Source organism: Rhinolophus sinicus, chromosome 15 (assembly GCF_057876585.1).
Source record: "Rhinolophus sinicus isolate RSI-liver-muscle chromosome 15, RSI-T2T, whole genome shotgun sequence".
In the NCBI taxonomy this organism is placed as follows: Eukaryota; Metazoa; Chordata; class Mammalia; order Chiroptera; family Rhinolophidae; genus Rhinolophus; species Rhinolophus sinicus.
The window spans coordinates 119,058,405-119,084,546 of NC_142515.1; the positions used below are offsets into that span (position 1 = coordinate 119,058,405).

Sequence of the window (26,142 nt, forward strand, 5' to 3'; positions counted from 1 at the left end):
GGGTTGGGTCTTGGAAGAGAAAAAAAAACATTATGGAAAAACTGGTGAAATCTGAAGAAAGCCTGGAGTTTAGTTAATAGTAATATAGCTATGCTGGTCTCTTAATTTTGACAAACATGCCCTGTAACATAAGAAGTTACATTAGGAGAAACCATGAGGGGTTTTTGAACTCTCTACACTATCTTTGCAACTTTTCTGTAAATTTAAAATCATTCCCAAATCAAAAGGCTGTTTGTTGTTGTTTTTTAAGTGCAACAGCAATCGTTGAACTTCACACTCTAATAATCTGTGCTGTTCACGTATGTTCCAAAAGGAGACGTGTTATAATGTTCAGAAATGAGGAGACTCAGGCCAGGGGAGGATCCCAATGGGTGATGCAAATTTTAAAACTTCAGAAGTGGCAGCATTTTTAGTGGCAAGATCCTTGAACTTCAGAGTCACTTAATTTGTGAAGAGGGTAAAGGGGGTCAAATATATGGTGACAGAAGGAGACTAGACTTTGGGTGGTAAACACACAATAGAGTAGACAGATACTGTATTATAAAGTTGTACACCTGAAACTTATATAACGTTATTTAACCAATGTTACCCCAATAAATTTCATTAAAATTTAGAAAGGAATAAATAATAACAATGGGGAAAAAAGAATCACTTAATTTGAGTCTCAGCTCCAACATTTACTGTATTACATTTTTGGGCAAGTTACTTTTTATTTATCCTTTTGGAACTGTTTCTTCATTGTAAAATACAGATCTTGGCACCTACCATAAAATACCATAATGAAAGTTCTTGTTACTACATTCTTCTTGGTATTAGTAAAAAAAACAGATTTAGGAAAGTCAGAGTAATCATTCTTAGGGGAATGATAGTTTTGCTTAGAACCCCTGGTTGCAAATAACGAGCATCCTCTTCAAACTACCTTAAGGCAAACAAAAGCAGGGCCGGGGAGTGGGGTGGAGAGTTCACTGTCAAGATCCAGGCAGGTCTCAGCTGTTTTAAGGACTGAAGAACAATTCGGGCTTCAGAAGGGTCAGAAGCCATGGCTATTTTGGACGACTCAGAAGAAGCCATGCACAAATCTTGAGCGCGCTGCCACTTTTGCTTGTCTCGCCAATTCTCTCTTGCAGTTACATTTATTGACCTGCTGATCAGCCAATAGATCAGGTCTTACAGGGTCATGTGGCCATCTGGCCCAATGGTCAGGGAAGGAGGAGGAAACCGGAATGCCAATACCTCTCCTGAAACATTCCTGACCTCTCCCCCCGCAACCTTTCTTTCTCCTTAGATTTTTGTAACCACAGATTGCTTCCAGGTCTTCACTTTCTTCATGCTGATTTCTTTACCATGCCTCTGGCTGGAATTGCTTCTCACCTTTTCTCTACATAGGAAGTCCTGTCCCTGGCTCATTCCTATTCCAGCTTTAAGGCTTGGCTCACCTCTTAGAATCAATGTTGGTCAAGTGAATAAATGAATTCTAGCCAAAGATCCTAGTGTAAACTATAGAGAAAAGGAGGAAAAGTAAAGAATGGCTTCTGTTTGCCCGGAGCACCAGGATTGGAGGAAGGGACAACAAGCCTTGGGAAAGGTGGCATCAATTCGCTGACAGCAGGAAGATGTTTGTTACTCCTCTGTGTGTCTGCGCAGCCCCCAGCACAGCGCTTGCACTTTCTTGGCATTTAGCACGTTTGTGATGAGTGTTAGTCTAAGGAAAGGAGATGGAAGTTCACAGGAGAATTTCTGCACAATAAAACATATATTCCACAGAAAAAGTTTGTTTAAAAAGTGTGGTTTGTTTGATATATCTCCTTGGGCAAGGGAAACAAAGGGGGGAAAAAATGGGACTACAGCAAACTACAAAGTTGTTGCACAGCAAAGGAAACCATCAACAAAATGCAAAGGTATCCTACTTAATGGGAGAATATATTGAACAATGATACTTCTGATAAGGGGTTAATATCCAAAATTTATAAAGAACTCATACAACTCAATGCCAAAAAGACAAACAATCCAGTTAAAAAGTGAGCAGAGGCCCTGAATAGACATTTCTCCGAAGAGGACATACAGATGGCCAATAGACATATGAAAAGATGGTTAACATCACTAATCATCAGAGAAATGCAAATAGAAACTACAGTGAGATATCACCTCACACCTGTCAGAACGGCCATCATCAAAAAATTATCAAAAATCAAGTATTTGCGAGGATGTGGAGAAAAGGGAACCCCTCGTGCACAGTTAGTGAGATTACAAATTGGTGCAGCTACTGAGGAGAACAGTATGGAGGTTCCTCAAAAAATTAAAAATAGAACTACCTTATGACCCAGCAATTCCACTCCTGGGTATTTATCTAAAGAAATCAAAAACACTAATTTGAAAAGATATATAACCCCCCATGCTCACTGCAGTGTGATTTGCAATAGCTAAAATATGGAAGCAACCTAAATGCCCGTCAATACACAATTGGATAAAGAAGATATGGTACATATGGAATACTACTTGGCCATAAAAAAGAATGAAATCTTACAACTCTTGAAATATGGATGGACCTAGAAGGTATTATGCTAAGTGAAATAAGTCAGACAGAGAAAGACTAATACTGCATGATCTCACTTATATGTGGACTCTAAAGAACAAAATAAACTAAGAAATAAAACAGAAACAGACTCATAGCTACCGACAACAAACTGATGGTTACCAGATGGGAGAGGGGTTGGGGGCCTGGGTGAAAAAGGTGAAAGGATTAGGAAGTGAAAATTGGTAGTTACAGAATAGTCACAGGGATGTAAAGTACAGCATAGAGAATATAGTAACATTGTAATAACTATGCATAGTGCCAGGGGGGGTACTAGACTAGTCAGGGGGATCACTTCTTAAATTATATAAATGTCTAACCACTCTGCTGTACACCTGAAACTAATATAAAATAACATTGAATGTCAACGGTAATTGAAAAATAAATTTTAAAAAATAATAAAAATAATTTAAAAAGCTGATCCCGAGAGGGAAAATAAAAGTGTGTTTTTTTGTGTGTGTTTTGTTTTTCTTCCTTCTTTTGAACTAATTTCCTTTAATGGAAGGCGTGCTGGTCCATTGCCAGTGTGCTCTCAGGTGCATGCCTCGGCCTTTCCCTGCCCGGCTTCTATGCAGGAGGGTCTTCCCCTTACAGGCTGCCTTTCCCAGGCTCCTGTGCCTCTGGCTTCTGTCGGGGTTTGGCCAACTGGAGGCACTGGCTAGGGACATGAGAGAGAAGGGAGTAGGGAGAAGCCCTCTTTGTGTCCAGCAATATCTCAACAGTGGCCTCTCTCCTGACTTCGTCTTATACCAGGAATGTCCCCATAGTTCCAGCTTTGCCAGGCTTCCCCAGACCTAGAGCTCCAGGAACCCCAGCTCTGCCTTTGTCCTTCTGGCTTGGGGTTGTGGCTTCCTGCTTTTGCCAGTTTCTGGGCTCTTCACTGACTCATCTGGCTTCTCAGCTCTCCCATCCTCTGTGTAACCAATTTCCTGAATTCAGCTCTCTCTAAAATACTCTAATGCTCCGTTTCCTAGTTAGACACTGACTGACTGGCTTGTTTTCTAACTTTTAGTTTGAGACATTAATTTGGGTTTTAATTGTAATATAAAAAAAGGAATAGGTCCTGGTAACCCCTGAGAACCTCTAAGGAATTGCTTAATGGAATTATTTGTGACGCCTTAGTGCCTAAAATAACTTACTTTGCAGGAGCAAACCCTCCAGTTCCAAAACTTGTTTCTTTACTCATTAGCCTTTGGAGCATCGTGTGTCTTCACTGTGCTCTGGGGTGATCCTCTGAGGCCAATCCTTTGCAGAGAACCAATGTTAATTCTAGGCCTGAGGTTAATTCTAGGACCATAGTTTCTGGAATAAATTACTAATTGGCTTTTGAACCACTTTAATAGAAATAGGATGACTTTGTAAATGCTTCATCAAAAGTAGTTCCGTTCTTAATTCTGGTGAAGCCAAGTGTTTATTTTTAGTGAAAGAGACAAGTGCCAGGGCTGGGTGGTTGGATTCTATAGACTGTGTCTAGTATGAAGAAAACCACAAGAAAATTTTAAGACCATTATCCAATATGATCTGACCAGAGAGATCTCAACGTTTCATGACAAAGCGTTTTCTTGATTAAAAATTTTAATTATGCAAGCATCTTTTAAACCATTTGAATCAAGAAAATTCAAGAGCAAAAATAGGATTTTAAGGGCTACTTCTGATCGCTATTCATTAAGACCTGAAACTAAAACTCAAGAGCAAATCTAAACACTGTGTCCATTTATTTTGAAGAAGTTCATTCTAGTTGGTATAACTTGAATCAACATTTTTCGTTAGTTAACTTTTCCTGGTCCCATGGACACAGAGAAGTTTTAAATGCTTTCCCCTAACTCTGTATCCAGACTGAGATTTTTGTTTGCTTTTTAGGTGCGGTGTACCACTTCGATAAGTCAACTTCATCTTGCATTTCTACCAGTGCTCTTCTTCCAGACCCATATGAATCAGACAGGTAATTTTTTCCTTGTGGTTTTAATGGCACTGTTTGCATGAGGTTAAATAACCCTGGTGGTGGGAACTCATGGTCCTCTGTGGCCCTCTGCTCAGGCCACGTTCCTGACCAGAAAACAATGTTCATATGTTCTGAAGAAGAATGTTTTTATTCTCACATAGAAGCTGTGCCTGTAAGAGAGTTTCTCCATTGAGAAAGCACAGAACAGCCGTTCTAGAATGAAATCTCTACATTCGGGCCAGGCAGCCAGCTATGCCGTGCCCAGGTGTCCCCTTTCTCGGGGCTCTGGTGCCACATGCTGGCCTCTAGGGGAGCATTTCACACTCATTAAAGCTCTAACCTGGGCAGGGACCAGAATGCCTTCTTTTCTACTCAGCCCAGCTGAGGGAGGCTGGAACGCAAGGCAACTGATTCACTAAGGGAGAACAAGAGTGAAACGACGAAAATATAAGAAGCATAAAAACATTCCAGCTTATGACTTACAAGTGTCTGATTCTATAAGCTCACTCCCCAAGTGTCAAGTCCTGTTCCATTTCCTCTCTTATCTAAACTCAGCTCCTGATTCTTGCTACAGCTTCTCTGGTGCCTTCCTGGGGTTCTTATTCCCTAGCAACTGGTCTATTGATGAGTTAAGAGACCGTCTGCAGGTAGTTTCCTCTTGGCCTCACTCTTTGTAAGCCTGGCTTACAGAGCCTGGTTTCCATTCACTTTCTGCTCCCATCTGAGAAATAGGCCTCTCTTGGTTCAACTGACATGGTTGACCCCACAATGTCATAATGAGTGACTGGTCTCTTTCTTGACATGAGGCTCTGGCCCATTTACAAAGGGAAGGGTTTGGTCTCTTGTTAGCCCTGAAACACAACAGTATCATCATCGTGCGTATGTCTTTTTGGTTACTGTCGTTGTGATGATGTTGCACACTGATATCCTCAACACTTATCAGTGGTTTATGAAGGCAAACCTTTTATTTTACACTCATGGTTCTGTGGGTTGGCTGAGATTCAGTCACTTTTGACTGGGCTCATCTCAGCTCAGCTGGACTAGGCTGGACTCCAGGTTTCAAGTTGGGTTCAGGTCTGTTTCACATGTCTTCATTCCAAAATTCAGGCTAAAGGAGCAAGAACCACCTGGGCCATCTTCTTCTTGAGGCGATGAATGGAAACTCTGGAGGTGGCTGGCAGAAGCTTGCCATGCTTCATAACACCTGAGACCTGGCATGCAGTCACTCTGCCCACATTCTAATAGCAAAGCAGGTCATACAACCAAGCTCAAAGTCAGTCAGGCAGGGACGTACCCTCTGCTAGCTCTGAAGAAACACCGCAAGGTCACGTGGCAAAGTGGCAGGATGTATAGTTCTCTCACAGGAGGGAGTAAAGAGTTGGAAGCAGTAATTCAGTCTTCCACTCCATAAAATAAGCGTGAGATCCATGTAACAGAAATTACAGATGACCAGTTTCACTATAGCCATCACATCCCAGTGTCCGAAGGAACTGAAATAGATGTTGATGGATCGTGTGCTCTCTGATAAATCCAGTCCAATAATCACCGGTGCTGTTTTCTTGTAAAACAAGGGGTGGGCGAACTTTTTCTGTACAGGGCCACATAGTAAAGATTTTAGGCTTTGTGGGTCTCTATTGCAACTACTCAGCTGTGCCTTTGTAATACTAAAGCAGTCATAGACAATACTAAACAAATAGGTTTGGCTGTGTTCCAATAAAACTTTATTTACAAAAATGGGCAGCAGCCAGATTTGGCCCCTGGGCCAGAGTCAGCTGACCTGTTATAAACTCCTTTGTTGGGAAGTGCTTTTTGAATGGATTCTATTAACTATTTGTCATGCTTTCACATAAAAGATTCATCTTGGGACTTAATTAAAACAATTTTTCCCTCCTATTTGGCACTGACAAACCTGGGTATCACTTTAACTAGCTTTGGAGAATGTTTTATTTGTCTAGGAAGACAGTGAAAATTGACACTAACTAAAAACATAAATTTTTTAAAACCTTGTATCAAGCACTGAGTTGCTTTATGAATGTCCCATAATAACCCTCTTATTAGAGAACAAATTTTGAACATCACTCTCAAAAGAGACATAAATACCAGTTTTTCAATTTCCAGGGCCAAAATATTTCCTTCCTTCCTTCCTTCCTTCCTTCCTTCCTTCCTTCCTTCCTTCCTTCCTTCCTTCCTTCCTTCTTTCCTCCTTCCCTCCCTCCCTCCCTTTTTCCTCATTGGATTATTACGAACTGACAGTTTGCATTCAGTAGCCATAATGATATTTTGGTGATTGATGTAAGGAAAGACGTATCAAACTTAAAGAATCATTATTGGACTCTTTTTGCTATTTAGGGTTTATGTTGCTGAGTCTCTCATTCCCAGCGCCGGGGAAGGACTATTTTCAAAGGCAGCAGTGGGACCTAATACTGTTATGTCTTTTTATAATGGAGTCCGAATTACACACCAAGAGGTGAGTGCAGTAGAAGTGGAAAATCCCCTCGATTTGTTAAAGGGCTTTGCTTCAAACACCCTTAATTTTCTCATTAGTCCCCTTTATTTTAGTATTTATTAGAAATGTAAAGGAACAAACAGATAGGCTTTTTTGTAACATTGATTGGATATTGTCTTATAGCAGTCTTCAGCCCGCTAGAGCAAAAATACCATAGACTGGGTAGCTTAAGAACAGCAAAAATTTATTTCCCAGAGTTCTGGAGGCTCAGAAGTTCAAGGTCAAGGTGTCAGCAGATTTGGTGTCTGCCAAAAGTCCACTTTGCTTCCTGGTTTGTGGATGGCCCTCTTTTCTCTGTAACCTCACGTGGCGGGACGGTGGAGGGAGCTCTCTGGGATCCCTTATATAAGGCCATTATTCCATTCATGAGGGACCATATGACCTAATTACCTCTCAAAGCCCCCCACGTTGGGGTTAGGTTTCAACATGTGAATTTGGGGGGGAAACAAACATTCAGCCTATAGCAAATGTTTTCCTCTGTGAGTCTTAGAATGATTTTTCTTTGGAGTTCCACAACTATTTTATAGAAAGTGGGGTGGTGCTTTCAATGACACAGTGATTGCTTTGTCCTGGACAATACCCAGTGTCTGAAAAACTGAGATCCAGTTGGACTTTGTCAATGACTAATTTCTGACCTTGGGAAGGGAGATTTATAAGAAGACCCCCTGTTTGTGCAAAAGCTATACAATCCCCTTCCTGGCTTCTATTGCCAAAAAATAATTTAAAATGAAAACTTAAAGAGTCGAATCACTTCTTGCCTTTAAGACACAATCTTTGTTGTATTTCCCAGATTTCATATTTTGTTTCTGTTGTTGTTTCTTCACTTCACAATTAACTTCCTTAAGTATCTGCTTAAGAGCAGAAAGTTCAACGATTCTAGCGTAGGTTGTACTCTCCATCCTGCTCTGATTTGTATTGAGTGTATGGGATTTAAATTTATCACTCATACCCCACATTCATGCCCTTACTTTTCACTTACTGCTATGGAGTGAGAAGGGGGAAATGCCATGAGATAATTAAGTTATTGCACATTCAAAGCAGTCACAAAGTCAAAGATGGCGATGCACTAAACCTGAGCTGTGGTCTGGCACACAATGACCCCCTGTGACACCAGACCTGTGGATTAGCAATCCTGAGAGCCCCAGAAATTCAGCATACGAAAGGTGGCTCAGGATACTGACATACAATTTACTTATTCAAATCTTTTACAGATAAAAAAACTGAAGCCCAGAGAGGTTAAGCAATTTGCCCAAGGTCACAAATACAGCAACTCCCTGAGTTCGAGCAGGGTTTCACATCGCAGAATCTGGCTCTGGGTAAATGAATGAGGCAACCTCCTTGCCCTCCTGAAATTTAGATTCCGTTGGGGGGATAAGAATACACAACTAATGGCAACATAATAATAAATAATAGCTTAATTATTTCATGGCACATCAAGTGCCACATATCAGTATCACAAGACAGGTCTGGAGTATTAAGATCCATGAAGATTTTTTCCCCTCTCATCACTGCTCTATTCCTACACCTACAACATTGCCTGGCACACAGCAGGCACTCAGTAAGTGTCTCTTGAATGAATATCGGATACACATAACAGCTTAAATGTAATTTAGAGGCGGGAGAGTTGGTATACCTCTGAAAGTCAACAGTTTTGTTTGTGCGCAAATGTGATCGTCTTTGTTTCAAAAGGCTGCTCTACTGGCCTCCGCAGATCCTGGGGTGTGGTTTGGAGGCGGGAAGCCTGTTGGTTGCACTGCAGATAGTGAGTGAGTCCTGTTGCAGAGGAGAAAGCGGGCCGGTAACCTGACTGTGCTGGTCACAGTGATTGCCCGCCCACCTGTAACAAAGATGTGAGATTTTCCTAGAGTGCAGTTTGCCATTCTTTATATTTCTGGTTCTTTTTTTTTTCTTTGGTTTTTCTTTTGCCTTCTTTTCCTCACTGTAGGGATTTGGACACTGATCCAAGAAAAAGCCATGACCCCAAGGGGCAGTAGCACACAGCAAGCTTGGGTGGGGTTCGGACAGGGTGCATGAGTGGGGATGTCCTCCCAGCATGAGAGGAGGAGGGCCAGGAGCTCCTGAGAAAGAGAGAGATCGTACATGTCCAGGTGACACGGAGCATGATGAGGAGTCTGGGGACCCGAGAGCTCCGAGGAGAGCAACGATCTGGGGTCCTCATGGTCTGGGTTTATCTTATCTGTCGCTCGAAGCTGGGGAGTAAGGGGTCCCCTTGAAAGCAGACTCTAAATGGTTGAAACTGCTTTGTTTGTGCTTTTTAAAACACAATGGGATGAGTAAAAATTTAAGTGTGGTGCTGGCAGACTTTTGAGGTGACAGTTCTCAGCCTGCAGCAAATAAGCCAACAACCGAGGGATACCTGGTTATATTTTTGGGTGTCTTTGTAAGGGACTTTTAATCCTTTTTTTCCATATAAGATAAGGCAACAATCAATAAATAAGAAGTTGAGCTCCCCAGGGATGGCCACGTGTGTCTTTTGCACCATCAACAGTGGAGGGATTCCTGAGGCTCTTTGCAAGTTTGTGGCACTCAAACCATGAAGTTCAAAGTCAAATGAGTTACATATATCGATGTCCTTTAAGCTTTGGGGAGAAAGGTCCCTCTCATGCTCACCTTTTTTGTTTTTTGCAGGTTGACAGCAGAGACTGGGCCCTTAATGGGAACACCCTCTCCCTTGATGAAGAAACGGTCATTGATGTGCCTGAGCCCTACAACCACGTGTCCAAGTACTGTGCCTCCTTGGGACACAAGGCAAATCACTCCTTCACTCCAAACTGTACCTACGACATGTAAGTGTGACACTTAGCTGCTGGGCAGATCTGTGCCTCAGGACCCTGAGGTGCAGGGGGGCTGGCGAAAGGTGTTATCCTGCCCCAGATGAGGCCGCTCCCTCAGAATCTCCAAGGGTCCCCCATCAGGGGTCTCACGGTTATGACTTGAAACTCAGAATCTAAACAGCCCCACTCTTTGGCCTTGGCAGGCTAAGAAATGGAAAAGTGCTTTAAAGAGTAGAAATGCTGTGGAAGTACCATACTTAGTGGTTACTGTTTTATTATGGCTCATTTTTGTCCTTCAGTTGTCTCATTCTGGAAAATGAAGGATAGTGGTATTTAAAATACTAAAAATTGAAATTACTCTGCATAGTGGACATGAGGGAACCCTTTTATGATGTGAAAGGAAGGAGGAAAATAAAATCCTAAGCATATGGCCTGCAGTCTCAGTGTTGGAAAAGACCTATAAAATCAGAGAGTGCCTATGATTTGACAATAAAGACAAATGAAGTACTGACACATGCTACAGCATGGATGAACCTTGAAAACATATGCCAAGTGCAAGAAGCCAACCACAAAAGACCATTTATATGAATTGTCCACTATAGCCAAATTCATAGAAACAGAAAGATCACTGCTTGCCTAGAGCTGGGGGGAGTGGGGAGAAGTGGGGGTTTCTCATGAGTATGGGATCTCTTTTGAGGGTGATGAAAGTTTTTTAAATTATAGTGGTGATGGTTGCACCACTGAAAAATTACTGAGTCGTTCACTTTAAATGGATGAATTTTATGATATGTGAATTACATCTCAACAAAGCTGCTATTTTAAAAAATCAAATAATCCTACCTCCCTCTCGTGGTTTGATCCTCCCCTTCCAACTGTTTATTGAACCTCTTCTTGGAAACTGCCATTGATGGGGCGCTTACTCTTATCCGTAAAGGCAGCTGTCTTGACAAACTGAAATAGATATTATGAAATTAGCTTTTGAGCTCTGATGATTAGAAAGGTCTTTTCACTGGGCCTAAATGGTTTTCCTGTCACACCCAGCCCTTGGCCCTAATTGTCTCCCTTTCTCATGTATTATGTCAATCTCTCTTCCACCTAGTAGCCCTCCAAATATTTTAGTTTTCATGTGCCCCCTGAATGTTCTCTTCCCAAAGTCAGCATCTCTGACTAAAGGATGCACTGGGATTTTTTTGTCCTATCGTCACTGCTGTCCTTCGCTCAACCTGAAAATGCCAGTTCTTCCTGGGAGCCACGGAGCTGGGTGCAAGCTTTCCTGCTCAGCTGTAGCTTGCAGACAGTCTCTCAGTCCTCTAGCTTGTTAACATAAGCAGGATCAGATCACGTGCATTTAATCTGTAGGAAAATTGCCAGGATTTGACTGTCCCTTCTTGCATCCCTGAGATGGCTTAGAAATTGCTCTGGCAGTGACTTCTCTCCTTGGCAGTCAGCAACAAGTACTGAAGCTACAACTTCTGTTTAAAGGGCGGGTAGAAATGGCAAAGGACGTGTGTCATGTGAAATGAAACTGACACTGTTATTAACGCCAAGGCTGTCATGGCCAATGTGAATTAGGCCGACACATGGTTTCAAGCTGCACGCAGCTGAACAACAGCCCTTTAAGGCAGGGATAACTGATGATACATGCTATATACTTAGACGGCTGTTTCAAAGCAAATGAGTTTTGTAATGTCACTGTAAGGACATGATTTTTCTCACCAAAAAGAAGAGAGCGCAGGACATAAGTGAAGGAACCATTTGTATAAAAGCAAGCCCCTGTACTCTTCAGGGTTATTTCTTAAAAGTCCAACATGACCAATTAGTTATTTGGGGCAACGGGAAGACCACCTGAAGGATAATCAAATATAAAATTCAGGTATCAATTCAGGGCACTTACTTGTTTCTAAAAGCCTCGGTATTATTATGCACACTCAACATAAACAAAACAATGCCTTTGTTTTCACTGTAGTCTGGTAGCTAATGCCAAATGGACACACAGTCGAGAACGCCTTTCCTAGTTGTAAATACAGGTAGCATGTTGACAAGCTAACATTTTCTGCACACTCACTCTGGGCCGATGCGGTGCTTCTCGGGCATTCTCCTTCAGTTCTCCCAGGGACTCCATGGGGCAACTCCTGTCACCATCCCAGGTCACAGACAGCACGCCTGGTCTCTCAAAGGACCTAAGTGTTCTGAAGTGCTGCGTCTTAGCGCCCGCCCCCTTGAAGAGCCTACACCTGCAACTGAGTTCTTCGTTTTCAGTCTGTCCATTTTCTACTCTCTGAAAATCAAGATAATGAGCAGGAAAGGCTTCTCGCAGGAAATTTTTCAGTGTACCAAAAGATGAAACTAGAGCTCCATTTCAGGGGTTTTGTTTTTGTTTTTGTTTTTTTTATAATGAACTATTTTAATTTAGAGACAAAGAGTTGTGATTTTAATAAGGAATTCCTGAATCCCTGATCCACGGATCTCCTCTGTGGAGGAGCACAGCTTGAGAATTCTGTGCACGTGCACGAGCACGCTGTGTCTCTCACACATGCATACGCTCACCATAGTAACTAATACTAGTTGAGGCCTCATTTGCTGCCAGGCAGCGTGTGAGGTGACTCTTATTTTGTCACAACAACTCTTGTTGGATAAGGGTGACTAGTGTTATCATGATTTTGCAGACGGAAAGTGAGATTCAGACAAAGATACCAAGGTGAGCTTTCCAAGAGGAGGCAATGATCATGTGTGGAACCAGCAGTCACATTAGAGTCTTCCCACCCCAACTCAAGTATGCTTTCGGGGAATCATGGCCCCGAGTAGGGTGGACATAGAGACCCCCCTTGGAGTAAGGATGGCGTTGTTCCTTTTAACCCCACATGAAAGATGTCCCTAAGCCACAGACGTATTCCTTTCTCGCCACCGTTAGAGGGAATCAGCCAAGGACTTGACTCATGCCCTATGTACCAAAATACTCTGGGCCTGCAACCTTCTCCTTTGGTGTCTCAATGCCTTTTATTAAAAAAGTGACAATAAATGAATGAGACTGATTTGACCAGATGCGTATAAAAATAAAGCTCATTTCTTTCTGGCCATGCCTTCCACCCGTTTTGGGTTTCAGCAGCTGTTAGGGTAGCTGAGTCCATTACTTATTTATTTCGTGTCCTCCTGAAGGGAGCTGGGCAGGCGATCAGGGTTGGGAGCCTTTGGCGGAGGTATATACATAGTGACAGCCCTGCCTCTGTTTCTGAAAGGACTCCATACCGGACGAGAGGCTGCTCCCTTCACGGGATACTTCGCAGGGAACTCGGCAGATAGCTCTAGACTTCCCTCTTGAAGAGAAACAACCCTGCATCTAGGATTTTGCTAGGAAGGAATACTTCCTCTATCTGTATAGGATGGAATACAGAGATTTTTGCCTCGGAAACCCACAGGGCTCTTTCTTACAAAAGTGTCCTGGTAACGCCTCCCCGGCCCCTCCCCCAGGTGCAGCCGGTAATCCGATGCCACAGGCCCCATGAGCTGAAACGTTGACGGGTCTGATTTCTCATTAAGGACAGATTTTTGATGTTGACCATGATTGTTGGTTTATAAATACCGAGTGCCAAATATGCTCAAAAAGGAAGATGAGAGCAGTGCTTTTTAAAGTTTAATGCGCCTGTGAATCACCAGGGGGTGTCTGAAAGATGCCAGCCCAGCAGGTCTCCTGTTAGCACTGGTTGAGGACCTACCCGTGGTGTCAGCATTACACCAGGTGTGATTCCCGCATCAGCCCCCTCCTCCCCCGCCTGTGCCCCTCACCTGCCCGGGAATGACTGTGCACGTCTTGATGTCTAGGTTTGTCCACCCCCGTTTCGGGCCCATCAAATGCATCCGCACCCTCCGAGCTGTGGAAGCCAATGAGGAGCTCACCGTGGCTTATGGCTATGACCACAGCCCCCCAGGGAAGAGTGGGCCTGAAGCCCCCGAGTGGTACCAGGTGGAGCTGAAGGCCTTCCAGGCCACCCAGCAGAAGTGAGGGGCCTGGCTCTGGGCTTCAGAGACCGGGAGTCGAAACTTGGATCTATGCACTTCGTTTATCCGACAACGGGACAACCAGGGACTCGTGCTGTGACATCACGTCCTCTCACTCTGCGTTCACAACAACTTTCTCGCATACTAACTAGGTTTGACTGTATTACTCATACCAGATTTAAAATTAGCTAGCCCTGCAACAACGTCCTGCTGAGAGGGATTGTCAAGCACTTGAATAAGACAGCATGATGTCCTTGGGTGGTTCGAGTCTAAATCTGTACCACATTCAGAGATGCCAAATGATGAGACTGAAAAAGGGAAAGGAGGGTTTTCAGTCATTTTTAGTCTGTGGTTTTTCCATGCTGTTTTTTCCTATGGTCAATGCAAACTGTGTTGTCATCACACTTGCAGATGTGCCATATGGAAGAGAGAATTACTACATTTTTATTCTCTAAATGTAGTATAATTTGCCTTTTAACCTTTGATCTGTATCTTGCAATAGAATGGCTTTGTTCTTTTTCCTAGCAAATAGAACCCCACTCTTTGAGTCACTTCACCCCCAGTCCTGTTCTCTATCTGAGCTACCTTTTACAGGAGAAACTTCCCAATGGATTTTGTGTCAGTGCCAGTGTGTAGGTCTCTCTGGCTCTTTCTATATCATTGCTTCCTTATTATGTCCTGATATAAATAACTGGCTCATAGGGCCAGGGTATTATTATAGAATTATTATTCTCGCATGTAAACAAAGATATCTTTGCTTTAAGATGAGAAGAGTTTACTTTGTTTGCATTAAGTTATGGAAGAGTTGTAATATATAATTTAAGAAAGAAGAGAGAGAACTTAGTATTTCTAAGCAGTAACTGTGGCAATTTTGCAATATCTTCAATAGTGCTAGTAATTTTTTTCTCCTTGCATACACATTACATGTATATAACATACAGCAGTCTGGCTTGTGGCACAGTGCATTGAATTCAAAAGTCAGAAAGCAAACTTGAATTCTAACACAGAATTCACAAGTTTTTTTTTTTTAATTGCTACTATTAAGAGAGACATACTGATCACTAGGTACAAATCAAACCTTACCGCTAAAACTCTTTATCATTGTAATTTCAAAGCACTTATCTGCTTCAGAGCATTGTGAATTAAGAATAACACCTGTATAGTTTAAAAGCAATGATTATCAGTAGCATTTCAGCCATTTTGCAAGCCATATGTAATCATACCTGCAGAAACAAGGAGAAAACCCTGTTTTTAGTTTAGCTGATTAGGTATATAACATAACTGGGATGGCTCTGAATGAATTCTGGAGTTTGGGGTTTTTGTAAGCGCCCTCACCACACGCGGTAGCTATGTCTCCTTTAGATGCCTGCATGAGACAGCTAGGAGGTCTGGAGCACAGCAGTTGCTCCAACTTGCAAGTGTCAATGCCAGCACCTGTCTCCTCCGCCAGTTTGGACTTGAAAGCTGAAGCTTTCCAAGCTGTAGCCCATGGTGAGCTCTGGCTGAGAAAGCTTACGGGGTGTGGGAAAAGAGGGAAGAAACAGGCAGAAGGAAGCTTGATATTTCTTGTCAGTTGCATGTCGCTCTTACTAGAAGAATTTCACGGAAATACTTGATCCAGGGCTGCTCATGACTTTAAGTTCAGGCAGCCCCTGGGCACAGGATTCAGCCCTCAAGACAGTGACAAAAGCAGCCCTTCTCTTTTTTGCAAAGCAGAGCTGGAGGAACTAGGTGGCAGTGGTTTCAGGCAGACAAGCTGATGGTTCACACATGAGAAGTTGTCAGGGCTGCCGGAAAGATCTCCCACAAAGGGAACTGAAGAGAGTGTTTAGGTTAAAAGGCACCCGGGATAGGATCGCTTCTATTCTGTAGAAAGAGACCGGTCTGTAAACTGTGACAGATGGGCAATCTTGGTATTCTGATAGGTGCTTTAATTCAAATGGGTCCCAAAGTGAGTGACTGTTATTAGGAAGAGAAAGATGGCTTTAATTAACCCCAGTCAGCTGTGTTGTGGAGTCAGGTCAGGGAGAGGGCGGCACAGGTCACACCTACGATGCAGCTACAAAGCTTTGAATGTTCCTGAGGGTGGTACTCCTCTGGCTGGGGCTGCAATGGGCTATGATTTCTGTCCTGATGAGCTACTCTAATTACCCCATTCACATGGAATCTTTCTTCCTTTTTTCTTTTTTGATAAAAGGGATTGAAGAGTTGTAAGTAGTGATTAACCAACTAATCCATTTTTTAAATTAGATATTGAATGATAACACTCTGAGTGTGTCTGTGACCTTCAGACAAATCAGAGGGAACAAGACACCCAAGCAGAGCCTTTCTCTGTCTTTCTCCCTCTTCTCTTCTATGTGTCTACTGGCTCTTCCCTCTCCTTCCTCTTTCTCTTGTCTGTGAAAATGCCTGGGTGTCCGTGTGTAACAAGACCCCCAGCTGATCTCTCCCGCTCTGTTCCTCTGTCTCCTCTGTGTTCTGAGCTCCTGTCTTGCTCTGTGTGCCCTGTAGACACTCTCTCTCTGTCTTTCCCTCTGTGTCCATGTCTAGCTCTGCTGGTTGTGATCTCCCCCTGCCGTACACAGACACACAGACTCTCTCTCTCAGCCAAATGTAAGGCTGTGTCCACAGGGTAGAATCAGAGGGGGCTTCAGATTCACTGTTATGTAGGCAGGAAAAGAAGTCCAGGGGGTTGGTGTTCCCTAAGGAAGTAACTGGGGAGGAAATACGGGTGTGTTCCTTGTCTGAGCCCAAGTCTGAGGGGGAAAGCCTCGGGATGTATTTTTCTGCTGAATCTTACATCTGCTATAAAAAAAAATAATGTCAGGAAGCAGCCAAAGCTGGTAGTTTCATCAACATCATAATCACAACAGAAATGTGGAAGGTTCCATGTGGTGGGGGAAAAAGACGGAACTTTTAGCTCTCCCCAAAACCAGCTGACGCCTGTTGAATGGGCAGGATGCCGTAGTCTCAAGGAAATTCACTCAGAGCCGTCTCAGCCCAACCCCTGCATGACTAGATCTTTCCTTAGCAGCTTTTCTATGATGGAATATTATCTTGTGTTAGAGTTAGGAATAGGAACTAATCTGTAGGAGTATGTCCTCAAATGGACATTTGAGTGGACTAATGAAAACAACTGTAAGGACTGAATTTCTGATGCAAAGGAAGGATGACATTTAAAAAAGTAACAGGTTAGGAAGACTTGAGTTTTGTTAGGACCTATTCTTATTTTAACCTGCTTCATTCCTGGTCTACCTGAGAAACTAAGAAGGAAATTTGTTTTTCAAGACCTCTTTGAACCTGTCAGGGGCTTGGTTAAACTCATTTACCTTCTGGAGGTTCTTCACACTTGAAAAACTATTTCCTTATCACCAACAACCTGAAAAGGCCACTGTGGAGGCCAAGTGTAACCATTTACAACATTCAATGTAACTATTAAAAATGCAGTAACTGTGAACAGTGAATTCAAGGGTTGTCTTCTCAGTGAGACAGTATGTGGCACTTTGGTAACTTTTTCCTTTAATATAAACAATTTTAAATCACTCACTGCAAAATGCATTTAAGATCTTCTAAGAAGGTATAGTTTTCTGTTTTGCTTTGTTTTAAAACAGTTGCCTCAAGTTTCTGTCATAAGAGTAGTGATTTAGAATCCAGACATTTTTTGTTTTAGAAAAAAACGAGCAAAACTATGTTGCAAGACTGATCTTTGTAGTGTTTATTTGCCACAGATCAAAGGTTCACAATATATTAAATTTACATCTACTTGAGGTATCTTGACAGATTTTTTTCTTTGATCTTTCCCTTCAGGAATTGGACCCTGTGTCACTTTTTTATTTTAAAAATACTAAATTTTAATAGTTTTGTTTTGCCAAATGTGTGCATACATATTCAAAGCAATGGAACTACTTCAAGCCATACAACCCCAGGGGTGGAAACCCTTTTCACAAATTTTAATGTGTTTGTATGTAAATAGATGTTTGTATGAAATATTTTCATGGTAGAATGAATATATTTAAATGAAGTTGAATTATTCCAGTGCTATTTAAACAAATTACAAAATTTTTGGTGAGAATATCTGAGTCTATCGAGATATAATGCAGATCAATTTTGATTTTTAAAAATCTAAAGCCTACAGATCAACTCTGACCCAAGGCAACTTCCCTGCGTTGTTGCATCTGACGTGGAGAGAGCTTGTAGGCTTCCCCAGTGCCTCAGCCGCTTCCTGGTGTAAGTTAGGTGCTCGTGGAGGTGTGTCCACCTTTCAGTGACATCGCTCTGGGCCTTCGAGGGCCTGCGAGTGTATTCGAGGCATTAGAGACACTGGTGCATTTATCCAGAGCACAATTTCCTTGCAGGGCAGCAGAATCAGAAGCCAGACGTGGCCCTGGGACCCTCAGAAGTGGGTTTTCCGGCCGCCATCAACCGCCACCTTACTGCCTAGACACACATGTCAGGGAGGCTGCCCTCAGTGGAGTTGGGGTTCAGACCTCAGGGGGGGACTTCACGGTTCGCCAGCAGTGCCTGTGTCCCGGCCTCCACCTCACAGAGAGGAGCGAGGAGGGTGCTGCTGGCGACGGGCCTATTTGTCAGCACAGTACATCCTGTCTCAGCTCTGGGAGACTATGCACGTAAGCACCAAACTTCCAACCAGAGAGAGACGCCCTCCGATCACGCCAACCCTGGCTTCCTCTGCCTGTGACTTTAATAGCAAGACCAATCACAGCCCTACAACATGCCTCCCAGTTCTCCTGACGCTTATGTTACCAGAACGCTCCTTTACAGCGTGATTCCACTTGAGTGGGGGTTTTCTGTTTTCCACTTTGGTCCCGGATATAATGAAATGATCAATTTTCTGACAAATTTTCACTGTGTATACTAGCAATATGTACACACATGCCCATGGATCTTAACATATCAACTTGGTTACATTTTGGGTTACTATAATTAATCTCGATTCGTGCAGTGGGAAGTACAGGGACTACGTAATGTCTGCTTGGCATAGAAGAAACTAGGTTCATGGTTCTGAGCTCCCTACTTCAAAAGTTTTCCTCCTGGGTTCCTTACGTTCTTGTTTTATCCTGAAATGCATTTATGAGGTTGTGAGGTATGTTTAAGACACGGAAGTCAAGGGTTCGCTTTTGGCATTTATTGCAACCAACAGTTAACCCATCACAGTTAACGAGCATCCTTGATTGGTCTTTTGTGGAAATGGAACAAAATCTATGAGCCTTATTCAATATCTATAATTCTATGATTTTTTTAAATTATGGGAAATTAATGAAAGATGTTTACATGAATAATGTTTGCCCTTACTGTGTTATGAATGAGTTTTTTGTAGTGTGTCTGGGTGCATGTGCAAGAGAGTAGGAAAAATGTTTCTGAAACAAAACTTGACAAATATTTGTAATGAAAAGTAAATTTAAAGATTGCTATAATTGCGCTATAGAAACAATGCAAGTATTAAACAAAATATACAATCATCTGTCATTGTCTTCCTTTGGTCGTCAAGGGCAAAAAGGCAGTAACATTTTTGTTATGACACTCTCACCTGTATGTTTTAAATTACTAAGCAAACTGTATATTTTAAGTGGTTTAACCATGTCATTAACCAGTTTCCATTTTCAAAGCATTGCAGTAAGACCTGAGGAGGGGATAGAAAGATTAGGAGCTTGCATGACTCCACATACACCCCCGAATCCAGAAACAGCAAGATAACTCAGGAATGTCGGATTGATGACATAAATGTTAAGGGCCCTGAACATAAATGAGAGGATGAGGGAAGAGACCTGGAGGGTGGGAAAGCAAAACAAAAAGATGGGCCCTCCCTGGTCTCCCTCCCCTGCGCCCCCGTGGGAGTCGACAGGTCACCTCAGGCCACACATCCTCCATTGTTTAATGACTGGAACATCTAGCTCACTTCCCCCTCAGATGACACACTTTGGGGGACCAGCAAGTATGTCTTACTGGATGCATACAAAGCATTCCCCAAATATTTGAGGTGAGAATGACTGAACCAGAGTGTCTTTTTTTTTTTTTTTTTTTAAATCATGTTCTCAGTTTGCTCATTTATTTGGCATGTATATCTTAAGCTTTTTCTTACGCTTTACCATCTAGCAGTCACTATTCTAGGCCATTGAATAAAAACAAATCAGTGGACAAAAACAAAGTCCCTGCTTTGTGGAGCTTACATTTTCATGGGGACACCTGTTGTGAACCAGCCGAGGAAATGACTGAGTGCCAGGTAAGTGCTATGGAACAAGGAAGTAGGGGAAGGAGTGTTGGGAGAGGGGTGCAGGGGCAAGACTGGGGAGACCTCACTGAAAGGGGAAAGCACAAATGGGGAGGTCTGGGGAAAGGAGCCAAGCCCTGAGGTAGGGATTTGCGTGGAGTGTCCAAGAACAGTGGGGTGACTGGTGAGGAGGGAGGTTTGTGTGATGCACTCAGAGGGAGCTGAGAGGGAATCAGATTCTGCAGGGCCCCCAAAGCCATTTTGAGGACTTTATTTTTAACTCGGAGTGCAATGGGAGGTCAACCAATGACGTAAAATATAACAGCTTTGTCCAACTTAGTGTACTGCAGGGCCACAACATGCTTTTGACATTTTAATTGCTAGTAGTCCTTCCCCTGGTGGGCTCTGAACAGAAGAGTGGTTGAGACCTGCCTTCCTTGTGTGACAGGATTTCTCTGGCTGTTAACAGGTGGAGAACAGACTGGAGTAGGGGGTGAGGACCCAAGTGAAAATAGGAAATACAAAATGATGGTGGGTGGGAAGAAGGGGTGACAGTGATGGGAAGAGGTTGAATTTTGGATATACCATAAAGGCAGAGACAACAGAATTTGCTGAGATGTGGGGTTAGGTATAGCAAAATGTAGGTTTTATTATTCAGGTATGGTGAGGCCAAGGGGTCAGGAGACAGGTGCCATTAAAAAGACAGTTCCCAAGAGGAGGGGGGTACCCCAAGCTTCGGGCTACACGGAAACACCAGGGACAGTCAAGAGGCCGAGGGGGCAGGGGAAATCTGGGCCAGAGCCTTTATTGTGGCTTCTAGGGGGAAGGTAGGGGAGGCACAGCAAGCAGGTTTAGGATTGGCTAGTTTGCGTCATTTCCATGGGCTCTGGGGTGCAGGGGTTGCCTTTAGCTGTCCAGTAACTGGCTCTGGGGTGAGAGTGGCCCAGAGTGTAAGAGTCTGTAAAGAAACTGGTTGCCATGTGGGCTCTGGATGGGCTGGTCTGCATGTGAAAGCTATGCATTGTTTGCTGTCTCTAGGAATTGGTAGCCCCGGGTCAGCAGGCCCCGGATGCCAAAGGCTGAGAATCAAAAGGAATGCTGAATACATCGGGAAATAAGGAATTGAAGCCGACTCTGAATCCTGGTCTGAGCAACTGAAAGAGCAGACTCATCACTTGTGAAAATAACTCTGTCACCATCCATAATACGGGTGGTCTCACCCTGTTTTTATTCGTAGTTCCAGAATGACCCATTAATTCTGTCAGGGTCCAGCTCCCTCTTGTGGTGGCGTTTGGCGCTTGTTCTCGTACTGCTTCTGAGGTGAAGCTACGAGACAAAACGAACTGGAGCAAATTGATGATGTAATGCATTTAAAAAACAAACACGAACACAGAGCTGATGTTTACTCCTGTCGTCAGGTTGAACTTTGACTGGGCAAATGAAGATACCACTTCCAGGGCTTTTTTATTTTTTAAATAAGCCCACATTTCAAAAGGGCTCACCGCACTTGGAGCCTGCAGCCAACTCCGTTGAACAAAGCTTGTTTATCTTTTAAAACAAACAGAAGCATTTCGATGTCACCTACCTCTTTAAAATTGATTTAGCTAGAGCACATTTTCTGCAAAACAGGGGTTATAAGTTCATTATGAATTAATCTAATCTTGTACTTCTGATTTATCACTTTTTCTTTCTTTCTTTTTTTTAATGAGTCAACTAAGGTGTGCCCAAAGAGTCAGAGAACAGCAGGGGAAGTTACCTTCCAAATAACCATATGCACAAGCCATACAGAATTAAATGGAAGTTGTAGATACTTTCACTGACAAGCAGCTTCCTGAATTTCTCCTAGACTCTAGAATCTAGCTCCTAGCCCGGGAAAGAGGAATACAGTTTTTCCAAAACAAGGAAATCTTAAGTAGCTTGAAATAAAAAATGGGAGTTATTTTCAGGCTTACCATGTGAGCAGGATACACACTGAGGGGAGTTGTGTCCATCCCACATGTACTGAAATTAGTCCCTAAAAGGAACTTCTCCCAGTAGAATAATGGCGATATTAGAGACATTTCTAGAAATTATTTACATAGAACTATTCCAAATACAGCATCTGGCCTGTGTGGGTTGTATGCTTGTGTGTGTGTGTGTGTGTGTGTGTGTGTGTCTAGGAACACCACTTATCTAGGTAAGATTTGCAGCACCCACAACTGCGTGGAACACAGCCAGAAACCTGAAAGCTGGTGACTTCCGAGCAGCCAATAATTCTTTAGAAGTTCAGGTATTTTGCCCTGTAGAACCCCTGACACAGCCACCATGGAACCTCAGATTCCAGCCTCACGGTCTCTGACCCAGTGAGATGTGAGAGCCAGCAAGAGAGGGTGGGAGAAGCATTAGAAAAATGCAGCTGGTTTTCTAAAAGTCTCTTTTCCAGTTTTTCAGCAAGGTGAATTGAAACGTTATGGGCTGAGCAATGTCTGCCCAGGTTCATGGCCCACGCTTCCCCAGCTTCAACAGGCAGAATCACGAGGGAACGTGGGAACGATGCAGATTCTTAGGCCCCCAGCCAGAGGTCCTGCATGTGGGATCACCCCCACCCCACCCCCTGCAGCACGCAGAAGACCTAGTATTTCTGCTTCATAGTGCAGTCCATTAAGTGATGTTCAGGACGATTCCTGAGTAATTCAGATCAAAGTACCTGGCAGGTACTGCACCTAATGATCATGGCAATTGTCAGAGCATAGGCCTTCCCCCAAGAACTCAAAAATCACTCTCTGGGAGCCGTGTTGAGATTAGGGCAGAGATTATCTAAAGTCACCAGAGAAAGAGAAAAAAAAAGGCTCTCAAACCAGCAGGACTTGATTTGACAAAATATCTTTTAAAACAATCGGGATGTTTGGCATTTTCTTCAAATACCAATAAAGGAAATGGGGAAGTGGGTGGGGACGTAGATAAAAGCAGACTGGCTATGTGTGGATAATGAGAGAGCTGGGTGTGGGTACGTGGGGGTTCATTATCATATACTGTGTATTTTTATGTCTCCAAATATCCACAATAAAAAGTCAAAGAAAAAAAGAAATTGAAAAAGAGAAAGTCATCAACTATAAATATATCAAAAACAAGTGTCACAAACATTACCTGTCCTAATTCTGTCCAAGTAATGGCCTTTCTGGAATTCCCTGGGCTTACTGGCAAACTAATCTCTACCGTGACATCAATCTATTAGGTGCCATTAAATCTATTAGGTCACATGTATATAAGTAAACATTCCCCTTGTTCTCATTCCTGGAGCAAATACTCTAGCACAGCACCTCCATCCAATCATATCCTTATGATCCATGACCACACGAGGATTCTGGTTCTGATTCTGGTGTTACGAGTTTGGTTATTGGATCTGTTCTGAAAGGTGGAGCTATTCCCAAAGTGCTGACAAAATATCCAGTTTCCGAGCCTATAAAAACCAGGAAAAGCTCTAAGCCAAGGCAATTTTCCCAAGATACTGAATGTCTCCTGATGTAACCTCTATGAAGAGGCCAGGACGGTCAATAAACATCCAGCCCATCCAGCTTGTGGTTGCCCTCCTTGAACTTCTGGAGTAACAGAAGCGTAATTTATTGAATGTCTACTATTCAGCAAGCAGTGTACTGGGTACGTTCCATCAGTTATCTCACTTAGTTTCCACAGTAGAAAACACTGCATGTAATTACTTGGGAAAGAATTCCATCTTAACTGCTAGTTAAAAGAAAACAAACACATGAAAGATTTTTCATTAATCTGGAAAAATGTACCTTTGTGGAATACTCACTGCGTATTATCTATAATGTAGTGGGGCTACAATGCATGTGCAAATAAGTAAATTAAAAATAAATATATATAACAATTGTTAAGCATTGTTTTTCTAACAAGAATTTCATTGACACTCCCCCATCTCATTACAAAGAATTATAGAGTGTACCATTTAAGATAATAAGACTAGTAAATCCATTTAGCCAGGCACCTGTAAACCCCTCTTGTCACAATCCACTGAAAGTGAATGCACAGTGAGGGTGCAGTGTAGACTGCAGAATCAGGGTACCTGGATTCCGTAAGTGTGAGGCATGTGTCTGTCTGACATCCAGTGTCAATTCATGGATTCAGTATGAGCCATGCTGAACTTCTGTATCTACACCACCTAGATTCACACAAACAGAATCCTGCCGTCCTTCCCACACTATAGTGGGTTGCCTTCCATAGCCTCTGGTGTATGCTCTTATTCTGCTTGGTGGAACAGTATTTCCTAGTATAACAGAAGACACTATTTATTGTTTTATTCTCAGTTAAAAGAGGCTTCTCTCCGTTCCAAAGTCTGGTCCCATAAACGTGTCATCCCAGCTGTGGTAATTGCTCAGGTACACTGGACATTGAACAGTTAGGAGAATGACTCACCCAGGACACACGGGACTGGGGTAAGCCTTTAGCAGGGCCCAGGATACTGAAAGGTCGTGAGAAGAGCATCTTCAATTTGAGGCCAAAAGACAGGACTCTATGAGCCTTGTGCTCTTTAATGCTCTTTCCCCTTTATAAACAAGTCCAATGAAAATTGCCCCACTAATTCCACAGGCCTGTTTTAAGACTAATGCAGCTGACTCCAGTGGCAGATGCTGCCCCAAAGCCATGCACACGCCATTTTCCCCCTTGCCTTCTGTGCCTAAACTATTCACATTCCAAGAATCCCTTGCAGCTGGGATTGGCCAGCAGACCCAGTTTCAGTCAATAAGATTTCGGGGGCAGGGGGTGGGCAGTTGCTGAGTGGAGCCCCTGGGAAAGCTGTGCAAAAGGAGGACACTCAGTTGGTACATTGCCTTCATCTCTTACTCTCCATTTTTTTTAAATTTTAGTCGTTTGTCTTTTTTTTTTTTTTTTTTTAAGATTTTATTGGGGAAGGGGAACAGGACTTTATTGGGGAACAGTATGTACTTCCAGGCCTTTTTTCCAAGTCAAGTTGTTGTCCTTTCAATCTTAGTTGTGGAGGGCGCAGCTCAGTTCCAGGTCCAGTTGCCGTTTTCTAGTTGCAGGCGGCACAGCCCACCATCCCTTGTGGGACTCGAGGAATTGAACTGGCAACCTTGTGGTTGAGAGGACACGCTCCAACCGAGCCCTCTGGGAGGCAGCTCAGCTCAAGTTGCCGTGTTCAATCTTAGCTGCAGGGGGCACAGCCCACCATCCCTTGTGAGAGTCGAACCAACTGAGCCATCCGGGAACTCAGCAGAAGCTGGGCTCAAGGTGCCATGTTCAATTTTAGTTGCAGGGGTTGCTGCCCACCATCCCTTATGGGACTCAAGGAATTGAACTGGCAACCTTGTGGTTGAGAGCCCACTGGCCCATGTGGGAATCGAACCGGCAGCCTTCGGAGTTAGGAGCACGGAGCTCTAACCGCCTGAGCCACCGGGCCGGCCCTCCAATCCACTTTTTACACAGCATCCAGAGTCATCTTTTAAACCAGTAAAGCAGATCATGCCATTGCATTGCTGAAAGCCTTCAGTGGCTTCCTAGTTCAGTGAGAACAGTCTAAACTATGTACCATAGACTGGCTCCCTCTACCTCTCCACTGTCATTGTCCACTCCCCCCACACACTGCAACCCAGCCAGACCTTCTGTTTCTCAAAAATGCCAAGCGTTTTCCTGGCTCCCAGCCTCTACACCTGCTGATTCCTCTGCCTGCTGTAAGTTCTCCACCAGCTCTTTGCATGACTTGCTCTCAACTGTCAGCTTTTAACTCATACCGTCAGAGATGCTTTCCCTGACCATCCTGTTTCAGAAGGCCACCTGCATTTACCCTCTGTTTCGTCACCCAATTTGTTTTGTTATCCCTCATCCCAATCCACAGTTGTGTTGTGTATTTGCTTACTTGGTCGCTGTCTTTTATCGCTGGAAGATAAGCATCAGTGGGCTCCAGCCTTTGTCTACCTTGTTTATTGCTATATCCTTACCCCTTGCACGGTGCCTGAAACATAAAGACACTTGTTCAATATCTGCTGAATAAATGAATGGATCTCCAGCTTCTATTCCTCACTTCTTCATCAAAGGAAATGAGATGCTAAACAAGAGTTTGTAGTGGGAATAATAAGTGCTTAA

General features: G+C 43.2%; 1 protein-coding gene across 3 annotated transcripts in view; it reads left to right on the top strand.

Annotated features, from left to right (window-relative positions):
* The window catches only part of SETD7 (SET domain containing 7, histone lysine methyltransferase), a 42,739-nt gene extending 23,448 nt beyond the window's left edge, over positions 1-19,291 (top strand). For all 3 annotated transcript variants that reach the window (XM_019730813.3, XM_019730814.3, XM_088792607.1), the window contains exons 6-9: positions 4,433-4,514; positions 6,864-6,981; positions 9,670-9,827; positions 13,635-19,291. In XM_019730813.3, coding sequence (XP_019586372.3) covers positions 4,433-4,514; positions 6,864-6,981; positions 9,670-9,827; positions 13,635-13,815 — 539 coding nt within the window. In that variant the 3' untranslated portion in view covers positions 13,816-19,291. The remainder of the gene's footprint in view (positions 1-4,432; positions 4,515-6,863; positions 6,982-9,669; positions 9,828-13,634) is intronic.
* The last annotated feature ends 6,851 nt before the right edge of the window (positions 19,292-26,142 follow it).